At 41.3% G+C, this 11,000-nt stretch overlaps 2 protein-coding genes across 2 annotated transcripts; both read left to right on the top strand.

Moving 5' to 3' along the window:
* Window positions 1-3,002: 3,002 nt before the first annotated feature.
* Window positions 3,003-4,163, top strand: LOC127839709 (uncharacterized). Its single transcript, XM_052368093.1, has one exon. It carries the CDS (start codon window positions 3,003-3,005, stop codon window positions 4,161-4,163), a length of 1,161 nt encoding a protein of 386 aa, XP_052224053.1.
* A 3,978-nt stretch (window positions 4,164-8,141) lies between these two features.
* LOC127839710 (uncharacterized) lies at window positions 8,142-10,750 on the top strand. Its single transcript, XM_052368094.1, has 2 exons — window positions 8,142-10,524; window positions 10,746-10,750. The coding sequence occupies exons 1-2, from the start codon at window positions 8,142-8,144 to the stop codon at window positions 10,748-10,750; spliced, it is 2,388 nt and encodes a 795-aa protein (XP_052224054.1).
* Window positions 10,751-11,000: the final 250 nt, after the last annotated feature.

An 11,000-nucleotide genomic window follows, 5' to 3' on the forward strand; every position in this document is an offset into this window, starting at 1 on the left:
TATAAAAATCTCTTTAACAAAAAAGTGACGTTCAAAAAAGACTTACAGTGTACATTTGGGGAAATAAATGGAAATTTAATACTTTAGATCTAATAATAATTTGACATTACCAAATCGCTGCCCAAACCATAGGCGCTCGATGGCAATGTTTTATTTATTTATTTTATTTTATTCTATTCTATTTTTAGTTACCCGTTGTTTATTATAATGCATATACTACACCCCCGGAAACCCGATATGATGTGAAAAGTTGCACGTGCTTGAAAAAGTTTCCTATAAATTTTGCCGAATTTCGGTAGGGTAAGTAAATCCAGTTCTATCATTGTTTAAAGGCATTTTTGAATTAAAATATCTTTTGGTATATGCAAAGGAGGTATTATCATGTATGTTAGAAAAATCCTGGTTATTATTATTCAGGATTTATTGAAATATGGCTATTTGAAGTCGACGATGCTGGAAGTTTTTGCACCGAAAATGATATCAACCAATGTCCCCGAGTAACATATCCGCCAGGTTTCTTAAAAAAATCGTAAATGTGGAGAAAATCGACTTTACATTCAACATGTTGATGAAACAATGATATGACCCGATGCAGTGCCAAAGATGTCAAGATATGACAGGAGTGCAGTTTATTTATAAACTTAAAAGCTCACTATTACAGCTGATTTATGCCAACTCTGGTGCATTTTATATCATTTTCATTGAACTTTGAGGTTTAATAATTATATCCGTTCTGAAGCTTAGTTAATTGCCAGCTTATTTGTATCATTTGTTGTTTTTTATTGTTCGAAAATCATTGTAAATGTAAAGAAATTGATTCATACAGGTAAAAATATACGTCAGTTAGGCAATCTAAAAATTAATATTAATATTTTCTGCCTATAGTTCCAATTATTGGTAGACTTACATAAATCTGAACTAAATTTTGGGGTTAAAAATATACTTGTGGGGTTAAAAAAGATAAAAGAAGCATAAAAGGAATAACCGCATAATGTACCTCTCGATAGAACGTCCGTCCGTTCGCCCTCTCTCTCCTCTCCTCCCCCTCTCTCTTCAAATGTTTTATGCTCGAATCAATATTAACTTATTAAGCAATGTTATTATAAAACATAATAATCTTAAGGGTAAATATCTATATGATTATTGATATTATCGAACAAACATTAGCTTGATTTATGGCTTTTGTCTGCCTTAATATTTATAAAAAACAACAACTTTCGCCTGTTCCTTCTGTGCATAGTACAGAAACAGGGATTGAACAATTGAGGGAGTCCAGTGCAAGTGTTCAGGACATTATGTGCTTGTTTTCTACGTAAGAGTATCATTTACTCCACAATTATTTCAAACAGTAACCAAATTGTAAGTATGAAAAGTCTCAGTGCAAGGAACAAGCATGCAAAGCGCATAAATCAGCTGTAATAGTGAGCTTTTATGTTTATAAATTAACTGCACTCCTGTCATATCTTGACATCTTTGGGACTGCACCGGGTCATATCATTTTTTTCATCAACATGTTGAATGTAAAGTCGAATTTCTCAACCAATACGATTTTTGTTAAGAAACCCTGGCGGATGTGTTACTCGGGGACATTGGTTGATATCATTTTCGGTGCAAAAACTTTTTCACTGGCATACCTTTAAAGAACTTTGTAAATAAAGTGCTGAATAGGGGACACATCCCTGCATCGTCGTCTTCAAATAGCCATATTTCAATAAATCCTGAATAATAATAACCAGGATTTTTCTAACATACATGATAATACCTCCTTTGCATATACCAAAATATATTTTAAATCAAAAATGCATTTAAACAATTATAGAACTGGATTTACTTACCCTACCGAAATTCAGCAAATTTTATCGGAAACTTTTACAAGCACGTCCAACTTTTCACATCATATCGGGTTTCCGGGGGTGTACTTAATCAATAAAAATCTTTCGACAAAACGTCTTCTTAAAAAAAGATAGTTCGACTAGATATTTTCAATATCGAATCTTTTCCAAGCACGTCCAACTTTTCACATCATATCGGGTTTCCGGGGGTTTAGTATGATAATAAATATTTTGACTACTGTTTGATGATAAAAAATGGTAAAAAAGACACTACGAAAACGAGGAATATCTTGTAAATATTCACCGTTCACCATAAATAACGAGCATTTTGTATGTTAAATGTTAAAATCCTTAATCAGTGACAAGTTTATGGTTTCATTCATGCTCTATACAAGCAGCAAAGATGCAGTTTGATTATTTCACAACAAGAAACGGATAACCCCAGTGGTGTAAAAATAACAACGTATATAATCATATGAGACCCTGACAAATGACTGTCGCATTCCCGTCTGATCATGACTCCGTGTTGCTTTTTTCCAGTACCACATTTCAATCATTTATTTATACCATCCCCTCATCGAGCGCATTACTTTCTATTTTAACTACGTACAACATGTAAACGGTAACGATATGTAACTTTGTAAACAATAAGACAATAACGATTATATGTTATCTTCAAGTATATGGTTCTATTCGCGGGAATGGCTCGCGATTGTGAAAGTGGTTTAAGCTCTTAGTGTTAGTGATATAATTAATATTGCTGAATTAGACCATATTGATTGTACATGTTATTGTATATAAAATTGGAATAAAAACACCGGTGTTCACATAACATGAGCAATGCTGATAACTGACCAAGTTGAATTTAGTCTTAAAAAACAAGATTAAAAGGTTAATCTTTACGTCTGTGTTTTTCTAAATCGTGTTGCTGATGGAGAAAATGGATGTTTCGAGAACGTTAGTCTAAGTCGCTGAAACATAGACTGGGATAACCCGTTTTAAACGTCACCAGAAGGTAATAGATACCGTTCGTAACGTTGTATTCTAGTAAAAGTGGGCATACAATGACCATGCTATAGAAACTGTTAATGATTTTAATTATTTAGGCGTTGTATTTAATTATACATGTAGTTTTAGTTTTTTAATCAACAAAGATCAACAAAGCTCCAGATGTCAATCAGCTCTCTAGTAGAGGAGTTTAAAGTAGCAAAAGCACGTCTTATGCTAACCTTCAGAGACTCTGAAGATGGGAAAGTCAGCAATGCAGGAATTCAGGTTAGGGCAGGGAGAAAGTGGTCAGTGAGCAAAGCTGTAGACTCTGCAGAGAGCAGTCTTAAGCACAAGGATGTTGTGGGATCTATCAACGTGGGAAGAGAAGGATTTGGCACCAGACAGACTCAAAGGTGGGAAAAAGCAGGGAAAAGAGAAAGGAGAGACCTGGTGCAGAGCGAAATCAGAAACGCAGAAGAGCAAGCTAGGTCAGCCAGGTCGGTCCAGCTTGGACCGCAAGGGGATTGGACGAAGTGGAGTACACCAGAGAGGAAGCTCACGTGGCAAGAACTGTGGACATATGAACCACTTCAGCTAAGTTTCCTCCTGCGGGCAGTATACGACATGCTTCCAACCCCCGCAAATCTTCATCGATGGAAGCTGAAAGAAGACCCCACTTGTTCTTTGTGTGGGAGTATAGGAACGTTGCGGCACATTCTGTCATCGTGTCCAACAGCCCTTGCACAATGGCGCTACAGGTGGCGCCATGACCAAGTTCTAAGAATGTTGGCCGACGCCCTAGAAAGAGAGCGGAAGAGGGATAGACCCCGGAAGAAATTAGGACCCCAATTCATCAGCTTCGTCAAGGAGGGTACAACAAAGCCCACCGCCACAATCAGTTCCAGATCTTGTATTCTGCAAGATGCAAACGACTGGGAGATGCGCGCAGACCTAAGGAAGAAACTAGTTTTTCCCGAGGAAGTAGCCCATACAACTCTCAGACCCGACATAGTGCTATGGTCAAAGGCGGCGAAGCGGGTGATCCTTGTAGAGCTAACTGTGCCATGGGAGGAGAGGATCGAGGAGGCCTATGAGCTGAAGAAAGCCAAATACCAGGATCTGGCAGATGTATGCAGAGATAGAGGCTGGAAGACATGGATCTTTCCAGTGGAAGTTGGATGCAGAGGATTTCCATCACAGTCGGTGTGGAAGATGTTTGGAGCACTGGGCGCAGAAGGAAGAGTCAGGAAGACTACAATCCACGCCCTGGGCAAGGCAGCTGAACGAGCATCAAGTTGGCTCTGGTTAAGACGCAGCGAACCAAATAGGCAGCCATCGTAGACGAGGTAGTGATTGGCCATCACTACCTGCCCCGCCACCTTGAGGTTGTACCGAGCATAATGGGGCGAAACAACCTATGACAGGTGGAGCTTGGCTGATGACGTCTACGTTCAGCAGTTTAAACTGTATTATCACATCATACATGTAGTTTTAGTTTTTTATCAAGAAGATTAAATCGGCAAAGCTCTTACAGCATTGAATGCATTGTTTTGTAATTGTCATGATTTTGATTTAAAGCCATCAGCTAGTTGATGCATCCGTTGGGTCCATTTTAGTTTATTCAATAACTTAAATATAACTGAAATTTTAACGTGTGTAATAAATATGAAGCATATGTGTTTCTATCATACAATGATATTTTGGTTATTTTCACTAACACTTTCACTGCTGTAACATTAAAGTGATACAAAGTTACCTGCAACAAAGACAGTTACACGTGCAGTCGTTTCTTTTTGTACTTTCAGAATCTATACAGATCCGGAAATGGAACAATTTCACAAATCTGTTCTAAAGAAAAATCATTTTACTTTGGTGTCTGATATTGACCTTACTTTAAGCTCTGTGTTAGATAGTCTACGAGAAGATGGACTTATCAGTTCAAACGAGGAAGATGTCATAATGGCAGAGAAAACAAAAAGGAATCAGAATTCAAAATTGTTGTACATACTGAAGAAAAGAGACCCGACCACCGGTCCGTATGACAACTTCAAGAGCGCTTTAAAGGAGGACTATGGTTTTCTCGTAGAAAAGCTAGAAACAACTGAAAAACGGGTAAGTAGCTCGGCAGCCGAATTACATAGATCAGAAAAATGCACACATTGTGAACTGGTGAAAAGAATTATTCCTACAGATGTGACGCATCTTTTGTATGAAAATGAAGTGCTTACCGATGATGAATTAGAGGAACTAAACGATGATGCAATTCCTAGGTTGTCTCGTGCAAATCGCCTTTTTGATCTTCTCAGATCAAAAAATAATGCCGAAGAAGTGGCAACTCACTTAGAAAGTAGTTTACGGGTTAAATATAAGTCCTTGATTCATGATCACGAAGGAGCGAATCTGAGCAAATACGTGAAATGCCGATGTAAGAGATCGACGACGCCGATTGAAAAAGATGAGCAAAACAATAAAGAATCGTGTAGTGGTACAAGTCAAATAGTTAATAATAAAGACTACAATTCAAACATAATAGAGTCCATTTCAACACTGGAAAATAATATTTCGGCTTTGGGTCATGAAAGCGAGTTGCATTCTCTGGAAAGTAATGAATTTAAATCTCTTGATAGACCATGTGGAGCAACTCCGCAAGAACAGGATGAGAACAGTTCAAAAAGTAATCAACGCATTAAGCCTACAAGACCTCGATGTATTACACCAAACGTTGTTGGCCATTGTCAAAATAGAATAAATGAATGTTTAATTTACAACACTTCAAATTTGGAAACACGTGTTATGTATAACACGTTCGACAACTGTTTGAACACATATGATTTAGACAAAAACAGAACTTGCGATGGATGTTTATTTCGTGATGAAAATCAAAAACATGAATTAGTGCCAACTACGAGTGGTTCACATAGAAATATCTGTATCGATGAATCCGTTCAACATACTATCTACTTACCGAATTCATGTCAAAGTTCTGCATTCATTCGACATTATACATTGCCCCATATGCAAAAATGTTATGACAATCGTGACTCAGCAACAACGCGTCCCCATGCAAACACTAGACGACGCGACGAGAAGAAAAAATCTATAAGAAAAAGATCCCGTTCGCACGTAAATGCTCGTTCTGATGCAACTAAAGGTTACGATGATGTTGATGGAAATCCTGATGAAGATGATAAAAGCCAAAAGTCAGGATTTGGTGCTTCAATTGAAACACATCCAAAGGATCATGATAGCGACCTTATGCTGGTCAAATGTGTAAATGGAGCCTTACCTAACAACAGAAAATTGATGAGGAAGTGTTCGCGTTTGTGGGATCAGTTGTTTCTCCTTCGTGAGAAGGGTGATTGGAAAACACATGCTCTTATAACAAAACAGGCGTTTGAAAAATTTAGTGACAGTCCCGATTTAAAAGTCATGGTGTACAGAAGTGAAATGTGCATTTCTACGTTCTATAAGAGTGATCATGCGAAGGCTTTGCAAATGTTTGATAAGGCATTGGAATGCATTCCAATGACTGAGATGCCGAACTGGCATCTGACGCGAATACTGCCATTAAAGGTGGAGCTATGCACACGAGCAAATAAGATGGACGAGGCATCGAGTTTGCTAGATGACGCTAAACTGGCAATGGTAGATTTAAGACCGTGTTTTTCAACAGGTACATTTTATTTCTTTGAGGCCATGTATCTCAGTAATATTTTACAGTGCACCAGGAGAGACACTAAATCTGCTGACGGTATTTCCCAGAAAGTAAAGACATGTTTTCTGACTGTACTACGATCAGGAAGAAGTGTTTTCAGTCAAATCGTTTTTAAATCAAGTGTATTTATTCCTGGCTTTGTTTTATCTTGGTGTGGACTGTAAGAAGATAAGGTACATGCACATTCACGAAGACGTTAAACCAGAAGACATATATCTGGCAGAACACTATCTTAGTTTGTTTGAAAACAACTGCTGGGTAGATTCAACCATTTGGTCTAGAATGTTGTTTTACATTGGTCGTGGGGAGCAGCACAAACAAATACATAACTTTGAACGAAGTTTGGACTATTTCAAAGAGGCTAAGCTATGTGCAGAAAATGGCAGCTTTGCTGAGCATATTGAATTCATAACGAACAAAATTCAAAAGGTAGATGAGCGTCTGTGCGAGAAGCTGAGCCTCGAGGCCTTGAAGGAGCTGTCTCAAACAGTGAAGGATATTTTGAAGAAGGCTTTGGACAGTACCAGTGAATTGGGTTCATGCGCTGAGGATTAGTGGCTTTTTATATGCTTGAAACTGTTTGTATGAGTCTAAAATGTAGCGTACATTATTGTTGCTAAATTTTAAACGTTGTATAAGCATGGTACATTTTATGGAAATGGTTGTGAATTCAATTGGGGCACAATGGGCTAGCACCCCTGAGTGCAGTCTTCGAGAGAGGACAACCCACATACAACAGCTACAGACTCGAACACTGAAGAATACCCTCAGAGTCTTCCGAGAGGGAGGGTGGAAGAAAGACTCAATAGGACGGATTTAACGGTAACGACACAGCTAGTCCAAACGACATTGACTGGAACACCGACAGTTGTTAGATGCAGGTGTGGCAAGGTCTGCAAAAACCTCAGAGGCCTACGAATCCACCAAGCCAGAACTGTGTGTGATCAGAGAACTGAACAGCAACAGCGCGCAGGTTTGATCCCTGGTGAGACGCAGGAGGATCCTAGTCAGGTCACAACCCATAGTACTGGGGACCTCTCCGCTGCTGAACAGCTCACTGCCCAGACAAAGAGTGCTACTTCGACACTACCTGGCGAGATGAAGGATGAAGAGGACCCGCTTCTGGAATTACTAAGAGAAGAAGAACAAACTGAGCAAATACACGACCTGCCGCAGCCCAAAGCCAATCAGGCCGCAGTGGAACAACGACAACCAATTGACTGGCCGAAGACCACAGACAAAAGAGCCTGGAACGACTTAGACAAGGAGCTAGATGCCATACTGACATCCACCATGCAAGGACCAGTAGATAGGAAGTTAAAGTGCATGACAACTCTAGTCTACACGGTGGCTAAGGAGCGATTTGGCACCAAGAAAACAAGAGCCTCAACAAGGCATACAAGAAGGCAAGTCAAGAAGAGAGATTGGGCCTCCAGGAGCTACGAGACATTCTCAGGAGAGAGCTACAGACTTTAAGGAAGGCTGAGAATGCGAGAACGGCGAGAAGAAGAAGGGCACAAAAGAGAGCGGAGTTTGTATCTAACCCATACAAATTTTCCAAACAACTTCTGGACAAAGAAAGGTCAGGCCAATTAGAAACCAGTATGGCAGACATCGAGGAACACCTCAGACAGGTTCACTCAGATCCAGACAGGTTAATACCACTCGGGGATTGCCCAAGACTAGAACCTGTGGTACCCCCAACATCCCCACTGGAATGTAAAGAGCCCTCGCTCTTAGAGGTGAAAGAAGTTGTGAGGAAAGCGAGAATGGGATCAGCCCCAGGACCAAACAAGATACCATACAAGGTCTACAAGATGTGCCCTCTCCTGCTGCGTAGACTATGGAACCTACTTAAGGTGATCTGGAGGAAGGGGATAATACCTGATGAGTGGCTACATGCCGAAGGTATATTTACTCCAAAGGAGAAGAACTCCAAACACATCAGCCAGTTCAGAACAATATCTTTGCTAAACGTGGAAGGCAGGATATTCTTCGCCATCTTAGCCAGAAGACTGACAACCTACCTTACCACAAATGGGTACATTGATACGACAGTCCAGAAGGGTGGAGTGCCAGGCTTCTCAGGGTGTGTGGAGCATACCAGTGCAATCAGCCAGCTCATTAGAGAAGCAAAGGTGAACAAATCAGACCTGACTGTAGTATGGCTAGACCTTGCAAACGCCTACGGATCTATTCCACATAAGCTCATCGAATCAGCCCTCCAGTACTACCATATCCCTGAACACATTCAAGGGATGATCAATGCGTACTTCAGTGGAATGAAACTGCGCTTCATGGTTGGCGAGAAGATGACAGCTTGGCAGAGACTGGAGAAGGGAATAGTGACCGGGTGTACCATCTCAGTTGTCCTGTTTGTGATGGGCATGAACCTTATAATCAACCCTGCAAACAAAGAAACCCGCGGGCCTAAGACATCTACAGGGTTACACCTGCCAACAAACAGAGGCTTCATGGACGATCTAACAGTGACAACACAGACACACATACAAGCAAGATGGGTACTGAAAGTATTGGAGGAGGCAGCCACCTGGGCTAGAATGAATTTCAAACCCAAGAAGTCTAGAAGTCTGGTCATCAAGCGCGGATCAGTCACAAAACGGTTCACCCTACAAGTCCAAGGGGAAGACATACCATTAATTATGGACAGTCCCATAAAGTGCCTGGGCAAGTGGTTTGATTCGAGCCTTAGTGACAAAGCAAACGTAGAGCGCATCAGATCACAGCTCCAGGAAGGGCTGAAACAAATTGACAAATCCGCTTTACCAGGAAAGTTCAAGGCATGGCTCTTCCAGAATGCACTTCTCCCCAGACTGATGTGGCCCCTTATGCTATATGAAATACCGACATCCTCTGTCGAATGCTTGGAGAGAAAGATCAGCAAACACCTGCGCCGATGGCTGGGAATACCACTGGTAGTGACGCTCAAGCAATCGCAGGACAGTTCAATCCGAAATGCTGGGATTGAAACTAGGACAGGGAGAAAGTGGTCAGCAAGCCAAGCAGTCGAACAGGCTGAGAAAAGACTCCAGCAAAAAGACATTGTCGGCATCACAGCTGTAGGCAGACAGGGGCTAGGCAGCTCCAAGATAACATTATGGAGCTCTGCTGGAAACATGGAAAGGAGGAGAATGGTGCAAGATGAAGTCAGAGCAGCAGAAGAAGAAGACAGAAGAGCGAAAGCTGTGGCTATGGGTGCCCAAGGTGCGTGGACGAAGTGGACAACGACAGAAAGAAAACTGACCTGGGCTGATATTTGGAGCTACGAACCACTGAGGATAGCGTTCCTGCTCAGATCAGTCTATAACCTGCTACCGTCACCCTCAAACCTGCACAGATGGGGTCTACAGGACTACCCCAAGTGCCAATTGTGTGACAAGACAGGAACCATGGAACATATTCTGTCATCGTGTACCACAGCCCTCACCCAAGGACGCTACAGGTGGAGACACGACAGTGTTCTTCAGGAACTTGCTGACAAGTTGGAGCGCGAGAGGACCAAGAAGAGGCCCAGACAGAAACCCCAAATGATTCAGTTCGTGAAGAAAGGACAAAAGGCGCCTAAAAAACTGCAGCCTACCAGTTCTGTATTAGATGAATCTGATCAGTGGGAAATGTCTGTTGACCTGAAGCAAAAGCTAGTGTTCCCGAACATTATCCAGACAACATTAAGGCCTGACATTGTGTTGTGGTCCACTAAAGATAAGTGTCTGATCATGGTTGAACTGACAGTCCCTTGGGAATCTCGTTGTGAAGAGGCCTTCGAACGGAAAAAGGCCAAGTATACATACCTGAAAGAACAGTGCATAGAGAAAGGATGGCGAGTGTGGCTCTACCCTGTGGAAATTGGCACTAGAGGATTCCCAGCACAGTCGCTGTGGAGAATGTTCAGTGCCTTGGGCATCAAAGGAGCAGACAGGAAGAGAGCAGTGGGAAAACTGAGCCTAGCAGCAGAAAGGGCATCCAGTTGGTTGTGGATGAAGAGAGAGGAGAGGAGCTGGAAGCCTACCACCAACACGTAGTGTCTGATCAACACTGCGGGCCCGCCGCCTGGAGAGTGTCCTGTGATTAAAGGGCCGAAACACTTGTTGATAGGCGGTTCTCAGCTGATGATGTTGGTGGTTTTAGCAGTACAGAACTGTATCTCACTCACTCATTATTGTCTTTTAAGTTTGTTTTCTTTTCAGTGTGATGGACAGTCTAACATAACAACAGGTCACTCTTTAGTTTGGTTGGTAGAATTTAGAAGTTGCAGCAGTAAGAGTAGTAAAACGCGTATGGTTTTTATTCAGTTACAGCTTTCAGTTGGGCAAAGTATAAACGTCTCTCTGTCTGTCAGTGCGTCCGTCTGTCTATGCGAAGTGCCCAGTCCCATTCATAACTTTTCCTAATATTTATTGATTTTGAGAAAACATGCCTCAAATTTCCACCAGCATAAGAAT

Source organism: Dreissena polymorpha, chromosome 7 (genome assembly GCF_020536995.1).
Source record: "Dreissena polymorpha isolate Duluth1 chromosome 7, UMN_Dpol_1.0, whole genome shotgun sequence".
Classification (NCBI taxonomy): Eukaryota; Metazoa; Mollusca; class Bivalvia; order Myida; family Dreissenidae; genus Dreissena; species Dreissena polymorpha.

Coding starts and splice junctions, on each gene's coding strand:
- LOC127839709 (XM_052368093.1), top strand. CDS start 3,003: ATGTCAATCAGCTCTCTAGTAGAGGAGTTTAAAGTAGCAAAAGCACGT.
- LOC127839710 (XM_052368094.1), top strand. CDS start 8,142: ATGGCAGACATCGAGGAACACCTCAGACAGGTTCACTCAGATCCAGAC.